Source organism: Erpetoichthys calabaricus, chromosome 8, assembly GCF_900747795.2.
Source record: "Erpetoichthys calabaricus chromosome 8, fErpCal1.3, whole genome shotgun sequence".
Lineage (NCBI taxonomy): Eukaryota > Metazoa > Chordata > Cladistia > Polypteriformes > Polypteridae > Erpetoichthys > Erpetoichthys calabaricus.
Genome location: NC_041401.2, coordinates 71,088,485 through 71,113,213, shown reverse-complemented (window position 1 = coordinate 71,113,213; position 24,729 = coordinate 71,088,485). Strand labels below are relative to the sequence as shown.

General features: G+C 35.6%; 1 protein-coding gene across 1 annotated transcript in view; it reads right to left on the bottom strand.

Moving 5' to 3' along the window:
* ncor1 (nuclear receptor corepressor 1) overlaps nucleotides 1-24,729 on the bottom strand; it is a 237,649-nt gene that overhangs the window by 65,430 nt on the left and 147,490 nt on the right. Inside the window, 5 exon segments of the mRNA XM_051931234.1 lie at nucleotides 3,415-3,510; nucleotides 3,621-3,738; nucleotides 4,429-4,592; nucleotides 15,082-15,252; nucleotides 19,646-20,088. Of these exon segments, the coding sequence (XP_051787194.1) occupies nucleotides 3,415-3,510; nucleotides 3,621-3,738; nucleotides 4,429-4,592; nucleotides 15,082-15,252; nucleotides 19,646-20,088 (992 nt within the window).

The following is a 24,729-nucleotide window of genomic DNA, read 5'->3' as shown; positions in this document are numbered from 1 at the left end:
GATAACCAATAGACTTAAACAGCAAATAAGACAGTTTGCTGTGAAATTATGTGCGACTTAATAGAGGAGAATGAAGAAACATTCTGTTTTTGGAACAGAAAAATTATAGACTATGTTTATTATCTGGGTTATGGACTTTTTAGGCTGTTGCTCAAAGGTATGTAATACCTTGAAAAAGACAACATATATATTTTTTTTTAATTTAACTGACTTTTACATCTACTTTTGTTTGAAAAACTCAAAATTATATATGTGTTTATTACAGTTTTCTATCCAATCTCCAGGATAGGGGAAAAAAATAAATGAGCAAAAACAAGCAAAGTCTTTTAAGGTGGTTTGTGTATGCCACTTGCAAAATAGCCAAAATATGTCCAGAATTAGACAACAGGAAACAACTTGTTGAACTGTGAGCCTTAAAGTTGCATCCATGTCCTGCTGTTTTATATTGAAATTGAGAATTACTACTAACTGCCACCATTTAACTGAATGATCCCTTTCTATTTTTGTATAGTTTTAACAGACTGAAAATAGCCATTTAACAAAATACAATGCATACAAAAGCAACATTTATACAAGGGGAGTGAGGGTAAATCTACTTATGTCAAATTCACCTGGATTGAGTAGTGCAAATAACTTTATGTACTGAAGATAAAATATAGAACATAATACTTAATAAATACCAAAAACTAAATAACCAAAAAAGAAAACAATGCTATGTTTGAACTGTGATCTGGAAAAACAATTAGTATAAATAAAATATTCTGTTTTGCCAGAATGCATTAAAAGTTACTAAGTTCAGAAGATTGCACCATCTTGTTAAGCAAACTACTTATTGATTCTTCATGGATACCTTTCATAACTGCTATAGTATGTGACATTACCTAGACATTATAAAAGATCTATAAACAGGCTTTGAAATGTATTTAACAGCTATTTAAAAAACTGTTGAAATGTGTATACAATCTTGTGTTCTAAAAAAGCACCTGACTACTATGATCACTGACACTAAAAAAACAGCAATGACAGCGTACAGTGGAACATTTCTAGTGAAGAGAGGAAATAAAAAAAATCTGTTTTGTGCTATGGGTAATATATACAGTCATGGCTGAATTTATCAGCACCCCTGGAATTTTCCCAGAAAATGCACCATTTCTCTCAGAAAAGTATTGCAATTACAAATGTTTTGGTATACACGTTTATTTCCTTTATGTGCATTGGAACAACACAAAAAAACAGAGAAAAAAAGCCAAATCTGACATCATGTCACACAGAACTCCAAAATTTGGCCGGACAAAATTATTGGCACCCTTTCAAAATTGTGGGTAAATCGTTTTATTTCAAGCATATGATGCTCGTTTGAACTCACCTGTGGCAAGAAACAGGTGCTGGCAATATAGCAATCACACCTGAAGCCAGTTAAAATGGAGAAAAGTTGACTCAACCTTTCTGTTGTGTGTCTGAATGTGCCACACTAAGCATGGAGAACAGAAAGAAGAGCAGAGAATTATCTGAGGACTTGAGAACAAAAATTGTGGATCTAAATCCGATTGAACACTTATGGAGAGATCTCAAAATTGCTGTTGAGAGAAGGCGCCCTTCAATTCTGAGAGACCTTGAGCAGTTTGCAAAAGAAGAGTGGTCGGAAATTCCAGTTGAGAGGTGTAACAAGCTTGTTGATGGTTATAGGAAGCGCTTGATTTCAGTTATTTTTTCCAAAGGGCATGCAACCAAATATTAAATAGAGGGTGCCAATAATTTTGTCCAGCCCGGTTTTTGAGTTTTGTGTGAAATGTCAGATTTGGCTTTTTTACTTGTTTATTGTGTTGTTCCAATGCACATAAAGGAAATAAACATTTGAATACCAAAATATTTGTAATTGCAACAATTTTCTGGGAGAAATGGTGCATTTTCAAGGAAAATTCCAGGGGTGCCGATAATTTCGGCCATGACTGTACATACTAGACATTAATCTCGTTACAATAACGGGCGCTAGAACAGTAGTGCATAAACATTAGTAGGAACAGTCTATATTAAATGGAAAGGGACCTTGACCTCATTCTGTTTCTTGTCTTAATTTTTGTTTGTCAAAAATATTTTTGCAAGAAGCCTAAAGTAAAATAATAATAAAAATAAAATAGAAATGTATATGACAATACAGTAAGTATAATTAATATTACATTTATCCTCTCCTCTGTGGCTGTTGATTGATGTGTTGTGTCTGTTTGAAGATCTCCTATCCTGCCTCTCTTTATTTTAGCTTGCTGTGGCGTCTCTCCAGCAAGTATTTTAATCTGTGCTGGCGTGGAGCTGATTATTGTATGTGTGCCGTCTCCCCAGCAATGGATTTTATGTGCGCGAAAATAAATCTACTTGTTAAAAGTCACCCTACTGTAATATCATGAAAATTCGTATATTTAGGAAAACCCCTTCAACGACTGACACTTTACCGGGCCAAGCTTTTTAATCGCAAATCTGACATCCTCAGAGTGAACACTTGCACAACAACACACACTAATCCCACCTCTTTGGGGAAGCTGGTCTCCGCGTATCAGTACCCGATTGGATTTTTGGTGCCTTATGTTTTAGGTGTTTCCTCATTTCCCGAAAACCGATTGGATCGGCCGCGTGATATTTTATAGGTCCCACCCTCTCTGTGTTGTGTGATGCGTCAGGCAGCCTTTGAAGCGTCTGCTAGAGGCCGGTGACTTTGCACTCATTCTACCCTTCCCTGTACTTCTGCCTTGTCCGTAATATGCGTTTAAATTTCTGTCACAACAGTGGGCAATCAGCAGAGTCTCCCCAGGAACTGATGTAATGTGTGGCATGTAGCTGATAATCGCGGCTGTAGCGTCTCTCCACCAAGTACTGTGCAGTTCCCCAGCAAGTATTTTAATCTGTGCTGGCGTACAGCTGATTATTGTATGTGTGGCGTCTCCACAGCAACGGATTTTATGTGCGCGGCCGCGAGTACCCAATCAGCACTCTCCCCATCAATGATATCCTTTATTAAAGACTGCCCCGCGCATGCGCACTTTACCAGAAGACACGGACACATGGACGCACACAGGGATTTTATTAAAGAGGATGAAGGATAATACTCTGTATTGGAACATTTCTAGTGAACAGAAGACGAAAAAAATCTTTTGTCTTTGGCTTAGATAATATTGCATAAAATTATTCTAGACAGTGAAAAAAAAGTGTCTAAGTTAATGAAAAAACAGTACTGATGGGAAATAAATTATAATTGAATGTCATCAAAAAGTTTAAGAATTCTAAAGATGTATTCATTGCACAAGGAGCATTTGTTTTGAGCACATTATGGACAAAATAGCAGATTATTACAGAAGAGTAGTAGTAATTCAAAGATAGCATCACTATTTCCCAAGCTAGTTTCAAAAATTGTTGCAGTCTTACCTCTTACAACACTTTCATACTGTGCCCTGCACAACAGGCCCTCTGCTTGTGCACTTTGTCCTCTAGGGGAGAACTCTTCCTGTTTAATATATGGCACTGTTAAACAAAAGACATTTTTCGAATTATTCTTTATTTTAAAATTACTCTCACAGTTTACAGCAGAATTGCATTGCATTTTTCTCCCTTGAAATTTTTCTCTCTCTTACCAGGCTTTACAGACTCTTGCTGTCTAGGTATTCCCAATGATATAGAGCCCACTGAGCTCTTTGAAGAATCCTGGTTGTAAACATTCTGGTTATGAGTTATGTAAGTACCTGGAGTCCCCTGTAAAGATTTGAGAAACAAAGATGTTCCTTATACCTAACAAAATCTACTTTGTTATGAAAATAGATTTACTAAAATATCAGATATATAACAAATGCTACATAAACTATAAGTCTTTCACTTATGCAAACATTTGACTATAACTACTACTGTATTGTATGTACTATTGTGTTTACCATGAAGGTCTGCAAAATAGAGACCTAAAAACTGTAAAATGAATGAAATTTCCGAAAATCTTCAAGAGATAATATTAAATGTCATGAAAAGTTAACATGTGTATTTTTAATAATATGAAATAAAAAGAAATTAAAATAGAACTAAATTGTAAAAATAATAAAATCCACACAAACACAATAAATATCAAACAACAACACAAACATGCAGAAACAGAGCTTGAAAGTTGAGATTTTTGTTGGTTTTCAAAAAAGAACTTGCTGGTTTTTGCTTAAATATTGTTGGATGCCAAAGTCTTATTAAAAGTGAAAAAATGTCTGCCATGCTCTATGTGAACACACACTCACAGCACATCTCAATACAGAAGCAAAGAGTACTTTCATTATGGCCTATCTCAAGAGAAAAAAACATTTGTTTAAGTGAAAAACCTAAGTAGTATTAACAAATGCATCTGTGCCAAAATATAGAAAAATCCAGCTTATGCCAATTCTAATGTAGAATGCATGTTTTACTTACCTGTGAAATGGATCCACCCATTATGAAAGATGGCTTCTCTGAAGGTTTGGATGAAGGAATGAGAGGAGGAGGAGATGGAATGTTTGCAGGCCTTGTGTGTCTTGGAAATGTCACCCGTGCATCTGAATAATTTGACAAAACTTGATTTGGAGCAGGCTGCAATACTAAGGGAAAAATAATTTTACCATAAGATTACCTCAATATCATTACGGTATTTTGCACAAGTTATTTTTCAGTAGATACAGTGATTCTTTCAAAAACAACTTCTATATTGAATGCAGTCCCTCAGTCAGCTCTTTGAAGGAATTGGTCTTAGTAATGGCTTTGTTTACTTCCTAGCAATATTTGTAGCATTGCATTACTTGTGCATAAAAATGTAAGTAAAGCTTATTTCTTGCAGATTCAATCTTCATATTAGCAGAGGTGGATCCACAAATGTTTTGTAATATTACTTATTCTGGGTTTGTAAACTTCAGCACATTTCAAATTCCAGGACTTTTAATGACTATTCAAGTACCTACCAGATTAATAATTCAGGACTATTTTTCAGTTCAGTTCTGAATATCCATAACAAAATTACATGAACCTGATAAGAACACATATGAACTCAAACACATGGCCTATTTTTAATTGCTGACCATTTCACTAAATCTGACACTGAAGCTATTTATTCAGTGTAATAAGTGCAATGCCATTCTAGGCAGGGCCACTACATTTTTAAAACAGATATATTGCTTTTCAGACAACGAATGCACCAATACACATGTGGTATGCACAGAGTCAACTTGTGACAATATTTTATTGTGTGCAAGCAAAAGATGCACAGAAATTATGAAAAATGCATATTTTGTTTGAGTGTTGTTTATAAATAGAACACTTTAAAGCGCTTGTAAAAATACAGAAATGTTACTGTGTTGGGGTGCTAAGAACTAGACACCTATTAGGAAAATAAATGATGATAAAAAATATTTTGGAAGATTTCAGGAAGTAAATTGTTGTGGATGGAAGGTACGATGTATACCATGGGAAGGGTCTCCACTGTACGACTCATGGTCTCACTATCAGGAAACTTTTCCAAAAAAATGTTACAAATGTCTTTGTCATGGATGGTCTGAATAATACTTGTCTATCACATTTAACACCCAAAGGATTGCAGATATTCACTTTTAATCACATGTAAAGACAGAGCAGTAGAAGTATCACTAGCACGACTAGAACTCTCACTAGTGCTACTGCTGGCTAATCCACTGATGCTTAAAAAGCTTGCAGGTGTGGTGGTCAGACGTTATGAAAACCCTGAAAAGAGTTAAAAAAAATTCTTAATAAAATGACTAGTTTCCTTGCTCTTCCTTAGTTCACAATGTTTACTTTCTTTCATATGGCTTTTCAAAGCAGACTCCCCTACATTCCCAATGTAAAACCTCTTCATACAGTAACTGCACCCAGCCATGTTTATTTGATTTGTATTGTTGAAGCCAATTTTTGCAGCAGCATTTTCCAACCTCATTTCAAGTTAAATAAATGTTTTCTTCCTTAATAAATCACAGTGACACATCTAATATTCACAACGTAACTAACCTCGCTATATACCAGTTAACGCCAATTCATCACTAATAATTTGGCCACTATATATGTATGCCAGTACGCTTACACGCTTGCTCACAGAACACAACATAAGGTTAAATTAATTTGGGACGTCTTTAAAAAATGGCTGTCATTCCTAAACAGCTCAATCTATATTTTTGGAAAACCCACTAAATTAAAGCTGAAAAGTCTACACTTCAATCACATAATGATTGCTTTATTTCTACTCCATTGAGGTGGTACACAGTGCCAAAATTATAAAAACTGTGTCACTATACAAATACTTATAGACCTAACTGCATTATTGTGAGATTTGGGTGTTTTGCTGGCAAAATATCAGATGTGTTATCTCATGATGTTTGATTACTGGAATCCATTATAATATTTTCTTTGACTATTAAGTACAATTTACATTTTATTTTAGAATGTCAAGGACTTTTCAGCACTAGATTTTGGCTTGTTAATTTTTCATGACTTTCCGGGTTTTCCAGGACCCATACAAACCTGCTCATCATATCATAAAAAATAATCACCCTTTTTTATTGAGTATTTTCCAAGTCGAAGTTACTTTTCAAATTCATGGTATACCTTAATTTGTCTTAAAAGCAATATTTTTTTTTGTAAATGTTAAAAATACTGTGCCTGTTCTTGCAATTACAAAGGTGCTTATAAGGCAGCCCATAGATGAAAACAATACCTTAAAATTTATGGGACTGGTTCAATTTTCAAGTCAAGAATTTTTTGTGAGTATTAAGTTTTGAGTTTATTTCAGTGATTATGGTTTTCTTGAGTATTATTTTGCTTACTTTAAAATGGAAGAGTTATCTTGGGCAGCAGTGCACTGATATATTAAAAAAGACTGCTGCAGTGGCTCAGTTCCCATACTTGTCATACTCTCCTTAATGGTAAGTTAAGTTATTTAACCCATGCCGTTGTACATGTGTGTTTTAGTGTGCCAAATCACAGTGCAGTCATACTTTATACACAGTTAACCGTTTTGCTAGCTAAATACAAAGCTACCAGTGCATCAACATTAACATTATGTTAGTATCCCTGGTAGCTGCATGTAGTGGTAAGATAAGCTATTGAGGGAGTCATTTTAAACTTGTATATCTATTTTTTTATTCTACTTTATTATGTTCCATTCATTGCATTGAACATTATATTCAGTGCTTAGTGTTGGGTTTTCAGTATATGCGAGTCTGTGTGTTTAACAGTTGCTTCATTGATACAGCCACTGCTTTGGCATTGGGATTACTGAGCTACAGTGTTAACTTGGGGTGTTGCATGGTGTATGAGTAAGTTCTGTTTGTTCCACAATGTTGCATATGACTATTCAAGCACTATTTGCTGTGAATCCAAAGTACTGTAGGCTTTATTATAACAATACTAGACCTCCTGCAACAAAAAAATAACACCACTGTTAACACTAAGATTTTTCTCAAGACTTAAACAAACAGGCTAACATTTTATAACCACTAACATACACAAACATACCTATCCATAATTCCTCTCAAATGGGGAGAACATATAAAGTCCACATGGTCAACAACGAGGCATGAAATTCAAAGCCAGAATGTCAGATCTGTGAAGATGTAGCGCTACCATGCCCATTCCCCAATGGTCAAGAGACTTGTCTCCTATTCAAAACTTAATCCCATGTGATTTGAGTTTCTTGTTCCTGGCATGTGCTGATCAATTTAACAATATTTTAGTAAAAAAATTTATGTGCTTTTCATGTTTTGAGCATCAAACTGGATCCAGATAACTGACACATGGATTATACAACCCTAAACCCCAAGACATTTTTCACAATGTTTGCCATTGTACGACATTGGTCAACATTCACTTGTGTTATATCTTAAACTTTATCTCTGTTCTGTATGAAATCATGAAATTAAAATATCTGCAATACTTCCTCTATCATGTACAGAACATGGTACAGTATACTATCCTGGGCTACGTGAGAGACTTTACTGAAAAAATGTTCAAAAATGTACGTATTCAGTCATCTATCGTTTAATCTCTTTATCCAGTACAATGCTAAAAGAAACCCGTAAAAGTACCTGCCTTTTGATTGTGAGATATTCTGTCTGTACAGACTCAACTGTGTATTTCAGGAACACCAGTACCAAAGAAAGTCAGAAATATACAGATTTTCACACAAGCAAGGTAGGATATTCTTTTTAGGGAAAGCCAGTGAAACTTGTGCAATACTGAACAGCATCTGCTAAAAGCAACTAAATGTTTAAAAATGTGAACTTACTGTAACAACATCTGACTCTTAAGCTTCCTTTTAATAAATCATCATATTAATAAACTTTCAAAATATAAACAAAAGTAATTTATGAGAAAATAAAACAAGTTGGTTTAAGAATGGCATTTTATTTATTTTTTTTTTTTAATAATACATGAAGACTTAAATAAAAAAGCAATGTCTACTCCATGGAATATAAAATAAAGTATAGTCAATGCCAATTATTTTTGTCAGTTTTAACATATTTCATGGAAAAACTATGATTATTACTTAAATAGTGGAAGGGCACTAATACATTTGGCCACTCTATTCTAATTCCCTTTTCCTATTTAGCTACGGCAAACACTATTAAAATGGTGTACCTGCTGTATTTTAGCTATGCATATTACATACACTCTTGTAGTCCTATTCAATTTAAACCTAGGATTCCTGGCAATCTATGAGTGTTTTTTTCTTAATGCAGCATTCCACATTAAGGCTCTTCCTTCTCTCTGTTACAGACTCAAGTCAAATGTATGTTTTTATTCTATAATAGTAACAATAAGAGCAGCTCATTACTCAAAACGGTAAGTCCAGGAAGGAGCTGGAATCGAACCAGCAACCTCTTGATTATGAGTCATCAATTCTTACCTCTGCACCAGCCAAGCGGTGTCAGCATTGTACCCTAACCAGATTTCTTTTTCTTCGGTTATATTCTTGAATAAAACCGCACTTGTTTTGTTATACTTGTACCTTTTGTGAAAGTGTTTATTTGATAATTGGAATTCAGTCTTCATAAATTATACATTTAATGTAAAAATTTTGTCATTAGTACTATAACATGAAAAAAAATTCTGTTTTAGCTATGTGTTCCAAATTTCTTGCCTTGCATTTCGTGTTATCCTACATTTACCAAGATCGATGTAGACATGGAACACACATGAAATGCATATGTTTCAAATAACAATATATTATTTACCCTATGCAACTCCAGGCACCTCACACCCAGATAAACACACTTGAGCCGTGACAACTTTTTGTCCGAATTGAGCTGAGGCAGTGGGAGGATGGATGGAATAGCAGGCTGCTTGCTGCTTGCGCTGATCTACACACTTGCAAAACAAAAGACGTTAACGGAGAGGTGTGAAGGAATTTAAGGTGGCCAGGGATTATGACTTTTTTCGTAAGCTCCAGTGATTCTAGTGTTAAAAAGGGCAGTGTTATCTCAGTTAAAGGGGTCACAACATGTGGTTTCCTTTACATGTGTAAAAATAATGATATATAAGGATTCCTAATAATATATTCTTATCAAAATCACAATTTAAGATAATTGTTTTTAAGTTTAAATTATTCACAAAGCACATAAAAAGATGACAACTCCTAATTTAAGAATGATTTTAATTAATTTTCATATTTCAAACTTAACCCAGCTCTGAAATAAATTACTACTGTTTGGTCAGATCCTTGAGTGCCTTAAGAGTATAAGGAGTTTTTGCAAGATACCACTCAGCCAAAAAACAGCCCACCACTATCTACCTACCAACTAAATCCAAATTAATGCCAAGCACAGGTCTGAAGGTCCTGACAGTACTACTTCAACCATGATGCTAGATTATTATCTGTATGTACATGCAGTTTGAAATGAACTAGTAAATGTCTACACAAAAAGAAACCTTAAAAACACCAGCCTAAAAATAAAATTATTAAAGACTAGGGGGCTTCGCCCCCTGCTCACTTCGCTCACCAACCCCCGTGTTTGGTTTTCCGGATACACACTTTTAAGGTTTTTTTTTCTTTGAATTGTTTCTATTTCATTAATTAGTTTCACTTTTATTTCAGAACTTCTGTAAAAACAATATTTGTAATCTTGTGAGTCCCAATATGCTGAATCTTTTTAATGAGTTCAGGATAGGTTTCTCTGTTTGGAATTTCAGCACAGACAAACCGATCTACATCATCAGCAGTTAATAATTTTTTTTACAAAGTAAAAAAGTAAGTAGAGTTCTGCATTAGACTCCAGTCTGTAAAGTTGTGCTATTTTCCTCTCACAGTTCCAAAAGTACATGGGGTTACCGAGGTGATACCCCAGCTTTTGTCTAGGTTTTTGTAAAAGGGCTAGACAGAACGTTTTTGACTCCTGGGGTAAATGTAGCTTTTTAAGTAAGCAGACAGATAAATATATATATACATGAACAAAGTAACCAATAAATGCATGTGCGGTAAACTCCGTTTTTGAAATTCTCAAGATTCTTTATTTGTCACATGCATAGTTATACAGGACAACACACAGTGAAATGCATCCTGATCCGCTTATCAAAAACTGTGCAAAGTTAGAAGAATATCAGTTAAATTAACAGTTAAAAGTCAGATTGAAAGATAACAGTATAGTAGAACATAATAAACAAGTACAATTATGTGAATAAAGTAGAATTAAGTGTTAAGGTGCAATAGTGTAGTAATTATTGTGCAAAACCAAAGCTAGACTGGTGCATAGTTAAATGAGGAAGTTTGTTTGTTTGCGCTACTGCTTTACTTTCTTTTTTTATATTTTCTAATTTTCCTACTTTCATATCCTTTAACTTTCTCCACATGTGTATAGCGCCGTTTTTTAATTTTTTTTTGAGCCTTTCTAATTTCACTGGTTTCATAGTCTCTAACCTGCTCTGCATGTGTTTAGCGCCAACGTTTGTAAACGTCATTATGAAGTTCTACTTTGTCATTTTACTCATTGTCTTTTAATTCTGAGCCGTACAGTACAATACATAGAACAGAATAAATCCTCAATACAATATAAAAATAAAAATTCTAGAAGTATGGAGTAGAATTTCACATTAGATGATATCACATAATACGATTTGGATTTGTTTTAAGCCCTGGAGACCTCATTCATCAAGCAGCCTCCCCCATTTTGCCATTCCACATCTGAAATAGCGCTAATCCGATGAAAGGACCCCTCATTCCCACGTCCCCATTCATCAGGAATGACTTTACCTTAGGAAGGCAATCTACAATTTAAAGAGATTGTTATTTTCTTGTGAATTGTTACATATGCATTATTTTCACTTTTACTTTAAAAACTTTTGTAAAAACGATACTTGTTTCTTTATTTCCTGCCCAGCGTGAGGTTACATCTCTTTCTTGCCACACGTATAATACTGCTCGTGTTGTGAAGGGTGTTGCGGCTGAACTTACGCTAAGGATATGCCTTTGGATCATTTGCTGTCTTTTTGCTGCTTGCTAGCTGCCTCTTCTGCCTGTCGCATGTCGTTGTTTTAAGAGCTGGGAACACATGATGCTTGCCTGCCAAAAGCAATCCAACAACTGCTAGCATAGAGGTCTGTTGACTTGTTTTAAATGATGTCTCACTGCCTGGTCTCGCGTTAGGTTGTAAAAGCAATACCACGAGTGTGGTTGAATTCTTTCTTGCAGGATGTATAACGCTGCACACGTTCGGTTGGGCTTTCTCCACATGTGTATAGCACCTTTTTTTTTTGAGCCTTTCTAATTTCACTGGTTTCATAGTCTCTAACCTGCTCTGCATGTGTTTAACGTCAACATTTGTAAACGTCTTTATGAAGTTCTACTTTCTTTTATTCATTGTCTTTTAATTCTGAGCCGGATTGGGCGTGCTTTTTTTTCCAATTACACTTGTTCCGGGCTGATAATTACTTTCCTTATTTTCTGAATTTGCACCTCGATTATTCTTTTTTGCTCTTTTTTCTGTCCAACGCATTTGAGTCTCTTTTCTCCACGCCCGATTGGACGTGCTTTTTTTCCATTCCACTTGTTCTGGGCTGATCATCATGTTCCTTATTTTCTAAATTTGCACCTAGATTATGATTATTGTTTTTCTTTTTAGCATTTTTTTTCTCTCCATTGCTTTTGGGTCTCTTTTCTCCACGCCAAGGTTGTTATAGTTTTGCCTTTTTATATTAGTTTTTATTTCCATATTTTTTCTGACCTTACTTGGAAATTCAGTTTAGTTTTAGTTTTCCTTCATCGTGTATTTTTAGTTTTAGTTTAGTTTTTATTTCACAAAGTGATTTCTATTTTATTTTTATACATATTAGTTTCAGTTTTAGTTTTAGTAATTATGGCATGGAGCGCCTATGGAGTTAGTTTTGTGTCACAATCAGACTGAACTGTACAATTAACAGATTTGGATATGTGTTTAATGTTAATGGAAGCCTACTACACTGCCTGGTTTACTATCTGGTTTTGTTTTTGTCTGATAAAAACAAGCATAATCAAAACTAGACACTGAATATGAACTATTTTACACAATTTTATAATTTTTAAAATATTTTCTCATGAAAATCACAGGGTCTTAGGAAGAACAGGGCTCTTACACTTGAATGAGTGTGCAGACCCCACCTACCTGTATTGATGGAAACAAAGAACACATGTAGTGTCAAGGTTAGGGGCAGTGAGTCTTGAATAGACCACCATAAAGGACAGTAAATGCATAATGAGCAGAGCAAGAGCAGGTAATAGGAGTACGGACAGGCATAAAACAACAGAGACAGCATCTGAGATTAAGAACAACATATACATTATCTAAACCTGTTTTTCCAGAGTAGGATTGCAGGAAATCTGGAACCTATCGCAGCAGGTTTGGATGCAAGGCAGGAAAAATCTCTGGTATGCAATATGTATGATAAGGCTGATGTTAAGAACAAAAAGAATATGATATTTCAACTATCTATTCTGAGAGAGAAAAACATTGAAAAAAGGGAGACAAATATTTTAAAATATAATTCTGCTAATGGATTACTTTCACAATATCAGGTATTTTGAGTTGTGAATATGAACTAAAAAAGATAAATTAATAAATATGGAATAAACACAAACACCCATTAGTATGTTTAGTTTTTCATCACTTGTCAGACTCTCTACCTTTGTTTGTATTGCTTCGTTGTTAAACGATGTTTTTATAGAAAAAGTGATTAGTCAGTAATAATATGCTGATCTTATATGATGACCTAGTCAGTCTCTCAATAGAATAGAATGCCTTTTATTGTCACTATACACATGTACAATGAGATTAAAAGCAACTCCTTCAGTGCAGACATATATGTAGAACACAACAAGTTAATAAACAAATAAACAAACAAATGGTGCAAAAAGTTGCCAAAAAAAAAGTTCTGTGACGCTATATACAAATGGAAAGAATAATAACTAAATCGAGTTATTGCACATTATTTAAATACTGGAAAGAATAAATAACTTATTGCACTATTGGGTTATTGCACATAATTTAAATATTGCACAATAATGATGATCAATCAGTGCCGTTTTATTTTCAAAAACTATGAGTGGTCTCCCCTCGATTTTCTTGTATACTCAGATATGGGGATGGATATTTGAGGAGTAAACCGCAAGAGAGTGATTATATTTTTATATTATGTACAACAAGGAACCATCGACAACAAATCAAATTAATAATATATTGAAAAATTATGATAAAAGTAAAGTTGAATAAATCAGACTCTGCAGCTGTATAAATAAAAAAATAAAAAAATTGAGTATGTGTTCAGGTAAAGTACCACTTCCGGGTGATGGATTTGGCCCAAAAGTTAATACAGATCTATAATTGTGGTGTAACAACCACATGCCGAATTTCATCCATCTATCTAGTTGCGTTTTTTAGTTATCGTGTTTACACACACACACACACATACGCGTTCCCGTACACACACAATTCCAAAAAACAGTATTGTTGGACACTAGTTAGCCTATAATGTCAAGATTCATCAAAATATTGAGGTCGAATTTTTTCATGATTACTATACTTTCTCTATACTTTGTATATGAGAAAGTAAAAACGATTTCTCCTGTGCGAAGTGGCAGGTGAATTGCTGTCAACAAAAAGCAGACACCTGAGAAATAAACTGAAACGGTACTCAGTCGTGATTTTTCTGTCCATATGGTAAATGGTTTGTTGACCAGCAAATTCTGATTTCAGCCGTTTGAATTACATCTTGATATATAACAAGCACAAAGAAAGGCGGCACGCAAATCTCTTTCTATTTCTCACGCTTTACGCACCAGCGCTGAGCTTGCTCTGTCACCACAAATGCTGTGTGAACAGCTGCCCTCCGTCACCAGCCGCCCTCTGCTGGATGAATATATGCGGGCAGCTCGTGGTGGATGACTTTGTTTTAGAGAAAACTTACAAGGGTTAAAGACTAACGGCAAGAATATTCATTCAAAAACGAAAACTAAAAATATTTTTGTAAATTATTATTTTATTTCAGTTAGTCTTTCCAGCTACTTTAATAGTTTTGTTTAGTTTTAGTTTTTCATTTCGGTTCTGTTAATTATTTTATTTCAGTTTACGAAAATGTTTTTTTAATAATAGTTTCAGTTTTGATTTTAGTTTTCGTTAACTATAATAACCTTGCTCCGCGCTTTTCTTTCTTCTTCGTTTAATCGTTGATGTTTCATTTCTACACTATTCATTTCACTTCTACCCTATTCATTTCTACCGTATTGACCTTATACACTTTATATGCTACACTTTATATGCACTGAGAGCCCTGGAGCTGTGTGTGCTGCATGACTGCCTTTACACTACTGATTTGTTTTTTTTGATATTGCTTGTGAGTAGGGTGTGTCTTGCAAGACTCTTGTTCTATGTTCCCGTGAGACGCACCGTGGCAGGTCTCTTTCGTCTCGCGGGTCTTTAAATTATCTTCCGAGAGGATCACGTATCGTAGACTATCAGGACAGGGGACAGGATTTCTTTTTATAATAGAGAGATATTTAAGAACCAGCAAGCAAGTGGGGTAAGAGAGCAAGATAAGATGTATAAATAGGAACATGATAATTACCTGGTGGCATACCATGTCGGGTTGCATGAATATCTGGCTGTGGGGAAGCTTTGTTCATTTCTCTTGGAGAAAGTCTGTAAGGTGACCCTGACCTTCCTGAATTTGTAATACTCTGCATTTCATGATCCATTGACATCTTCATCTCATAAGGCATGTATGTAAAGGGTTTACCTGCAAAGAAATTTCATACAATTTTAAAAGTAAAGAAAATAAAAACACATCTGAGTCTTCCACATTTGCAATATGAGATATTCTATCTTGATTGAAGATAGGACTCCAGAACAGATACATGTAAATACAACAGTGAGGAAGAAACCCCATATTCTGGACAAAAGTTGTAATTAATACAACTACTAATGGTTGTACTAATAGTCAGTGGGTAACTGATGCTCAATACTATTTGAAATTAGAAAAAAATTCTCACTTAGAGGATCTGTTCAAATTTTTTTTTTGATATGGCAAGATCTAATAAATCAAATCTTAGAAAAAGGATCTGTATTGGGGAAAAGGACATTCTTCTTTCTTTGTTGTTTTTGAAGATTTACTCTTGCTGTTGCCTCTCCTCTCTTTCACTCGGGCAGAGTTTAATTCTGATTTGTCAAGTCTGACTTGAGTGTATGGATTGTTGTTTTCTTCAAATAAAATCAATAAAATTAAAAAATCACAAGTTGTAGTTAATACTAAATGGGAATACTCCATGTCTTTGCTAATAGCACTGTAAAAAAAATCTTTAAAATAACTTTAACTGTTATGTTAGTAAAAAGTATATTACCCTAGATGCAGTTCTGTGAGAGATATAATCTTGTCTTTTGGCATTATATCTAGGAAAAGACTTTTCATTAGACAGCTTGTAATATGATTGATTACAATTGACAGCCTTTTGTACAATGAGAAAGAGAAGAACATCAGCCTGTAATATGATTGATTACAATTGACAGCCTTTTGTACAAAGAGAAAGAGAAGAACATTCCTTCTGCAATGGAAAACTGTCTCATACTTTTTTTTTTTTTTTAAATCAGATGTGCTTACTGGTTTGAATTTCTCTCCTCTCACCCAGGAACGGTTATTTAAACTTCATGTTAACGTCAATTCTGCCTCTGCTACATGCAAAAAATAATGTAAGCCAAGAGAAACAGGAGGAGGTCTTTTTCAGCTTATTGTAAACAGTGAGGCTCTGAAAAGTCTGCATAAAAGAAACCCCAGCTGAAAGCTATTCACAACATTGTTCCAAAAGCTGGAGTGTGCACATACTTTCTGTGAGCATTTCGTTCACCACAATCTGATCTTATATAACTTTAATCAGTACTTGACAACCAACATTTTACTTGATAAATGTTACTGACCTCTCAAATACAAGAAAGAAAAAAAAACTGAAGTCGGAATTGAGTTGCTGGAGTTGGTGTTGGAAAAATGTACCAAACCTGACTAAATGTAAATTGTATGTGTTAATTTCCAATTTCACATATACCGATTCAATTGAACTATTTTTTCTTCTAGACATTTGGTAAAAATGTAATTTTGTAAGTTTAGTCTTATGTTTAATGTTACTCAGTGTTTATATGCCACAACAACTCTGTTACAGGCTTTAAACCTGAACTTCAACAGATTAAAAAGCTAAAAAGCAGACTAATAATTCACACTGGCAGAGATAAAGTGCCTTGTATCATGTATGTTGTGTGCTTTCAGTCAACATAGTAAATATATTACATTACAAATAGAGAAGTTGGGAGTCAGAGTTGGTGGTACCAGAAATTGTGCAGTCGGCATCCGAGTTGGAGTCAAAAGTTTTGTGTACCAACTCTACAGCCCTGGAAACAAATTGTAACTGCATTAAGCGACAAAGAATTTGTAACTGAAAACCAAATATATTAAAAGAAACACATTCTAAATACAAAACATTTTAGTTTCAGTATCATCTCAGATGATGACCCTACTACAAACACAAAAGCTCCTCTTAGATCAAATTATTTCTAATTACAAGGTGAACTACCAGTTACGAAACTGAGACACAACTTTACTTATCAATAGCACCTGATTACCCTGAGGCTCTGCTCTTTGATTAAATTCCTTACTAGAATCGCATCACACTAAATATGGGAAAAACTGACATTTTAGCCGTTGAAAGAAAATAAATGAGGGTCTTAAAAATAAACCTTGATCACCTGTCTTTTCAAATTAAATCACATTGATATTATAAACTCTGATCTAAACTTCAAACTGCACAATAACTATACAATTAAGACTACTTTCTATCATTTAAGAAATATTATAAAGGTAAGACTTCGTAAAACATCAAGATGCTGAAAAATTAATTCACACTTTTACTTATAGCCAACTATATTACTGTAATGAACTCCTAAGCAGAATTACCTAAGAAAGTAATTAAAACAACTAAATGCTACAACTAAAATACTCCACTTAATCATATATACGACCGGTCCAAATTTTAGAACACCTCAGTTTTTCTTTACATTTAATCAGTTAAAATGCAATGAATGACCGACAATGCTGAAAAGGTAAGAAGTAAACTGCCAGATGTTTAAATTTAAAGTTTAGGTTAGCACAACCTTGAAAAAAAGAAATTTCAGAATATTACAAACGGGCTTTTTCAGGGATAACTAACAGTTTACAACCTACAGATATTATGCAGCAATTAAATTAATTAAGCCTTGGAAGCTGAAGCAAACAATTTGCACAGGTGTCCCAACTTCTACTGATTACTTAAAATCCTTCTCCTCATCTTAAAGAAGAGTTGGAACAGACTGTGTTACTAAACCGTATAAAGTACTATTTGGACAATATTACAGTGATAATGGCAAGAAAATGACAATTAACAAATGAAATGAGACTGAGCATTATTACCCTTAGAAAAGTGGTCCTTTCATTTTGAGAAATTGCAAAAAGTACAGCGTCCTACACAAGTAAAGGCAATTGAAAACTGGAAGATACTCTGATTGGAAAAGATTTGGCAGACTCAAAGTCATAACCCAATCAGAAAACAGGTTTCTGAGGGTTACCAGCTTGCATTACATGTGCCTCACAGCACAACAGCTTCAAGCACAGCTTAACAGTGGTCAAAAAAAGCAAGTCTCAGTTTCAGCTGTGAAGAGAAACTCACCATGTCAATCCTGCAACACAATCTGTTTCAATATAGATGAGGAGCTATTTTACAAGGGGCTCTTTGTTGCAATAGCTTTCTGAACTGCGTAGGGAGGGATGTTGAGTACCGAGTATGAGTTAATGTAACTTCAATTTAAACATCAAAGTATAGCCTGTTGCATTTCTTACAGAACTATGTATTAGCTTTAGTAATGTAATGTATAAGCTCAGTAAGACTCCCTAATGAATAATAGTCACTAAAGAACTTGATAGATATAAAAGCTAGTTAAAGAGCACAGCAACTTATTACCCAAGGATGAAAAAACACACAAAAAGTGTATACAGTAATCCCTCCTCCATCGCGGGGGTTGCGTTCCAGAGCCACCCGCGCGCGAAGTAGAAACCATATGTTTATATGGTTATTTTTAGAATGTCATGCTTGGGTCACAGATTTGCGCAGAAACACAGGAGGTTGTAGAGAGACAGGAACGTTATTCAAACACTGCAAACAAACATTTGTCTCTTTTTCAAAAGTTTAAACTGTGCTCCATGACAAGACAGAGATGACAGTTCTGTCTCACAATTAAAAGAATGCAAACATATCTTCCTTTTCAAAGGAGTGCAAAGCAAGCAGTCAAAAAAAAAATCAATAGGGCTTTTTGGCTTTTAAGTATGCGAAGCACCGCCGGTACAAAGCTGTTGAAGGCGGCAGCTCGCACCCCCTCTGTCAGGAGCAGGAAGAAAGAGGAAGAGAGAGAGAGAGAGAGAGAGAGAGATAGAGAGAGATAGAGAGACAGATAAAAAAAATCAATACGTGCCCTTTGAGCTTTTAAGTATGCGAAGCTCCGTGCAGCATGTCCTTTCAGGAAGCAGCTGCACACAGCCCCCCTGCTCACACCCCCCCTACGTCAGCGCAAGAGAGAGAGAGAGAGAGAAAGTAAGCTGGATAGCTTCTCAGCCATCTGCCAATAGCGTCCCTTGTATGAAATCAACTGGGCAAACCAACTGAGGAAGCATGCACCAGAAATTAAAAGACCTATTGTCCGCAGAAACCCGCGAAGCAGCGAAAAATCCGCGATATATATTTAAATATGCTTACATATAAAATCCGCGATGGAGTGAAGCCGCGAAAGGCGAAGCGCGATATAGCGAGGGATCACTGTATACTGTATGTTTAAAAAAACAAACAAATCAAAATTCTCTAAAACACACAGAAATAAGGAAAGTAGTTTTTAGTAATTTTTTTATACAAGTCTAGTGGCATGTAAAACATTTAACACTTGTAATGTAAGCAAAGTTAGAAAAAAAAAATAGTGATCTCTTTATACTACTCAAATATAAAGAGACAGTTGGTGTTTAATTTGGTTTGGTCTTAACAAAGTACAACAATTTCTAAAGTAAATATTTGTAAACTTTTCTCATACATTCAAGATAACCACATGACACACAACTTTGTAATACCTACCTTCTCTGTCAAGAACAGTAGGACTTCTGGTACCAATCTGGGGACTGGTGGAGCTGTGATGATCAGTCTCCAGTTGATCATGTCTCTGACGGTCTTCTAAATGGGACGACTCATGTACTGCTTTAATTTGCCTTTGCAACAATGCCAGACCACTCATTGGGACAGCAGCAAACATTGCATTCTATAAAACAAAAATAAAAGTAGGGCACTTTTAAAAGCAGTCCCTCTCTTCAGGGTTTTCTTCAAAGGATATGAAAAATATCTTCATGAAATATGAAAAACTTTTTTTAAAATTTTGAAAATTTCTAGAAACACTAACCATTGGAGGGATGGTGGCTGCTCTCTGTTGTAGCTGATGCATGTCCATATGAGTTTGTTTCATTGAAGATGAAACTAGCACTGTGCCTGGTGGATTAAGTAAAGATGGCTTCTCTACTGAAAACCTAAAGAAAAAAAAAATTACTGATTGAAGAAACATATCTTTCATCACTCTCTAATCTTAGATACAAATATGTTAAATGGTATAATTACTCTTCAAATCAATTAAATATCAACATAAACCCAGTTTATACTGCTAATACAAGTCACCAATGCAACTGTAATTTAGGAACTTCACAACATGTCATACTTCAACATAATCATCAACATCTATTTCAATAATACATTTTAAAAAATAGAATTCTGCTCAAAGTACTTTACAACACATTATTACTATACCCATTAGTCACCAGGAAAAAAGAAAAATGATTTCTAGTCTAATTTATCAAAGTCTCTGATCATGTGTGCACTATAGGAAAAACACTGAACATAGAAGGTGCTCATGGAAGGACACCATGGTGAAAACCACTGCTCTCCTAAGGAAACATAACACTTCTAAGAAAATGTTCTTTAGTTGCATTTTTGGGTAGAAACGCCTAACGTTTTGCTGTTGGGGAAAAAAACACTGCACACGAAAACCTCAATCCAATCATGAAGTATGGTAACAGGAGCATTATGGTTTGTGGCTGCTTTGTTGCCTTTGAGCCTGGACAGCTTGCTGTTGTAGAGATAACAATTAATTTAAAATTGCATTAAGAAATTTTATACAGATGTCAGAGAATTGGTCCAACATCTGATTCTGGACAGAATTACCCTCAACACAGGAGTAAAACAACAAAAGAATGACTTAAGCAGAAGAAAATGTATATTCTGGAATGACCAAACCAGAGTTAAGAACTCAACCAACTGAAATGCTGTTATATGATCTGAAGAGAACTGTTCACACCAGGAATCACTGACATAATAATTATCTGAAACAGTTTCATATGTAGAAATGGTGTAAAATTCCTCCTAACTATTTTACACTTCTAATCAGCAGCTACACAAAATGTTTGTGGAAATAATCATTGCTGCTAAAGAAGGTTCTACCAGTTTCTAAATACAATGGTTCACATCAGTTTTGCACAGCCTGGACCATGAATATTTAAACAATGTGTTCAGTACTGTCATGAAAAAGCATAATTGTTTATGTTTTATTAGTGTATGTCTCTTGTTGAAATCACTCTTTTATGACCGATTAATGCATACATCGAGGTAATTCCAAAGGGTTCACAATCTTTACCTTGAAAATGTATAATACTGACTAAGCACAAGGAACACAGCCCGTGTATAATTATTAATTCTTAACCAGGTCTAAAAAGATTATACATAGCTGAGTTCATAAAGCAATAGTTAAACACAACTTTCTAAAGTTGTAACTGTTGAAGTAATCTAGGGTGACATTTGCGTTTTAAGCAGCAGAACAGAATACGACACATATTGTTTAAAATACATTTCAACAATAGTGCATACTGAATTCCATGTACTGTATATTAGTACCACACAAGGCCACCTTTAGTGTTGTTAAGTAAATGTTGTGAAAAATAAGTTTTAATTGTTGTGAACTATAGTCGAAGCATGAACACTGTTTAGAAAAAAAGGGGGAACTAATGAGGACAGTATTACAGTAATCCCTCCTCCATCGCGGGGGTTGCGTTCCAGAGCCACCCGCGAAATAAGAAAATCTGCGAAGTAGAAACCATATGTTTATATGGTTATTTTCATGCTTGGGTCACAGATTTGCGCAGAAACACAGGAGGTTGTAGAGAGACAGGAATGTTACTCAAACACTGCAAACAAACATTTGTCTCTTTTTCAAAAGTTTAAACTGTGCTCCATGACAAGACAGAGATGACAGTTCCATCTCACAATTAAAAGAATGCAAACATATCTTCCTCTTCAAAGGAGTGCGTGTCAGGAGCACAGAATGTCACATAGATAGAGAAAATAATCTCTAGCAAACAAATCAATAGGGCTGTTTGGCTTTTAAGTATGCGAAGCACCGTGGCACAAAGCTGTTGAAAGCGGCAGCTCACGCCCCCTCCGTCAGGAGCAGGGAGAGAGAGAGAGAGAGAGAGAGAGTTTGTTTTTCAGTCAAAAATCAATACGTGCCCTTCGAGCTTTTAAGTATGCGAAACATCGTGCAGCATGTCGTTTCAGGAAGCAGCTGCACAAAAGATAGCAACGTGAAGATAATCTTTCAGCATTTTTAGACGAGCGTCCGTATCGTCTAGGTGTGCGAACAGCCCCCCTGCTCAATCCCCCTACGTCAGGATCAGAGAAAGTCAGCGCAAGAGAGACAGAGAAAAGTAAGTCGGGTAGCTTCTCAGCCATCTGCCAATAGCGTCCCTTGTATGAAATCAACTGGGCAAACCAACTGAGGAAGCATGGACCAGAAATTAAAAGACCCATTGTCCGCAGAAATCTGCGAAACAGCAAAAAATCTGAGATATATATTTAAATATGCTTACATATAAAATCCGCGATGGAGTGAAGCCGCGAAAGGCGAAGCACGATATAGCGAGGGATCACTGTAATGGAATTCAAGTCAAGCCTAATTTTAACAAGGGATGCACCAATGCTACTGGATGGTTCATGTATTGCACAGCTGCTCATATCCTGTATCACCACTGTCTAATGGCACACATCCCTCCCTGCCCCCTTTCATATAAACAGAACTATAACATTTCAGTGGTGCTCTAAATGGTTAAATCACTTTAGCCCGGTTTAATTTTACAGCTTTGTGTAAAGAGAGATTGCGGTTTTAAACTGTAGTTAGATTTTTTCCAACTAAATTCGGATTATAATAGTATGCGGTATAATAGTCTCCTCCCATATCAACAGCACAGTTAAGACAGCAATGTTTAACAGGGACACAATGATTAAAGCATGTCAGATCATTTTAAAATAGACTCCTGTGTTAAAGTGCATGTGAATGTAGTTCAAGATAACACAAGAACACTTTTCAAATATGCTTGCAAATCTGTCATGTTCCCATTATTTGCAGCCTGGGACTATAATATTTAGCAAGTACTCTAAAGGATTAAAGTGGTTAAATAACAACAAAGTAAAATGTGCTATATACTGTTTTTCAAATAAACATTATCTGACCATCCTTGCCGGAGATATGTAAAACCCTAAAACTGAAAGGAGTCTTCTTTTTATCGCATCACCACAAACATAATGTGGCCGTTTAGCCAATGAATTTCACTGCTATGTTTGGACTGAGCAAATATCACCTGCAATTTAACTTAGAACACCCCCTTTTAAAAACATGATAAAAAAATGTAACTGTTTGCTGTGTCCTTTAAATATTACAGTTGATCTGCTCAATACAATGGATGACAAAATGTGCCAGGTTTTCTTGTGGTTTTGAGTAGGATATTCAAGTTTGGCCAAGCAAAATTTATGTCATTTTTATAACAGCACCAGCAACCCCGCGATTCTCAAAAGAATCGCAAAGCCAAGACTGGCAATCACTTTCTGTTCCCTCCGATATTTGTAGGGATGAAATATCATGGAGGGTGGGTGCATCCACAGTGCCACTCACAGTATGGCGGCGACGTTGACGTACGATTCTGCTAGTTATGAGGCGTGTTTCAGAAGCGCGTTGTAGGCGCCTTCGTGTATTGTTTTTATCCATGCAGTCTCGCTTTTGGCAGCGGTGGTAGTGTGAACGACACGTCTGTTGCCTCTGGCATCTGTGCATATATACTGTACAAACCGGCGTGCACGCTGCACTCATAATAACTGCTTTTCCAGCAGGGTGATCTACCACGCCCGCATCACGATTTATGTACTCCATCAGCGACTTGTAGTTATTGGCCCTGAGTGCAGGTTGGTTGTTTTTAATCCATTGGAGATCATGTGATTGTGCTCGAACGTAAACATCACCTATGTATTGTTGAGTTAGCTTTCCTGCATTGATTAATGGATTAAACTCGTCTCTCACTGAGAGTCTGTAGGACAAATATTCTTTCATTGATACCCGTGATCTTTTCTGTGCTTGATTTGTTTTATATCTGCAAATTCCAGCACTCCATCCTTCCTGGCCAGTTGGAAACAAAATGGGGCATGTCAAAGTATCAAGTTTAGGTTGGCACTACGGCAATTTTAGTTGGTGCCACACCGTCCGTCCCTGCTTTTGTATTGGCTTCTTTTTCAACCTCATGTAGCATTTTTATAGAGTTTGCTAATGGGTGATTGTTTATGACTTCAGCTACGTTTCTCATTATTAGCTCTGTGCATTGCTTGTTTTCAGGAAGGTTCATTCGTTGATAAACTGCATCATCTAGATCTAACACGTACATTTGGGCACTTTTGAGGTGGTGATTTGGCTCAGGGTGCACTGTTCCAATCCGATGCAATATTTGTCCACACACACGAAAGCAGTATGGGCCACTCCCAGGTGGTGGCTTGATATTTACCCTGGTAGATGCAAAGGCAAATGAACTATTGTAGGATCTAATGCATTCCATAAAGCTTTTACTTATCCAAAGGAGGCAGCTTAACTAGACCTTTTTGACAACAATGTGTAGCCCTTCTGCAGTTGCTTTTTGGATCCGTGCCTCTCTTGCATGTAGTGCTTCAGAAGCGCGTTGTAGGCACCTTTGTTCATTGTTTTCATCCATATACGCTCGGTTTTGTGTTTCGTTTTGGAGCCGTGACTTCTTTGCTTCTGGTGTTTGTGAGGCACGTTGTAGGAGCCTCCGGTTATTGTTTTTATC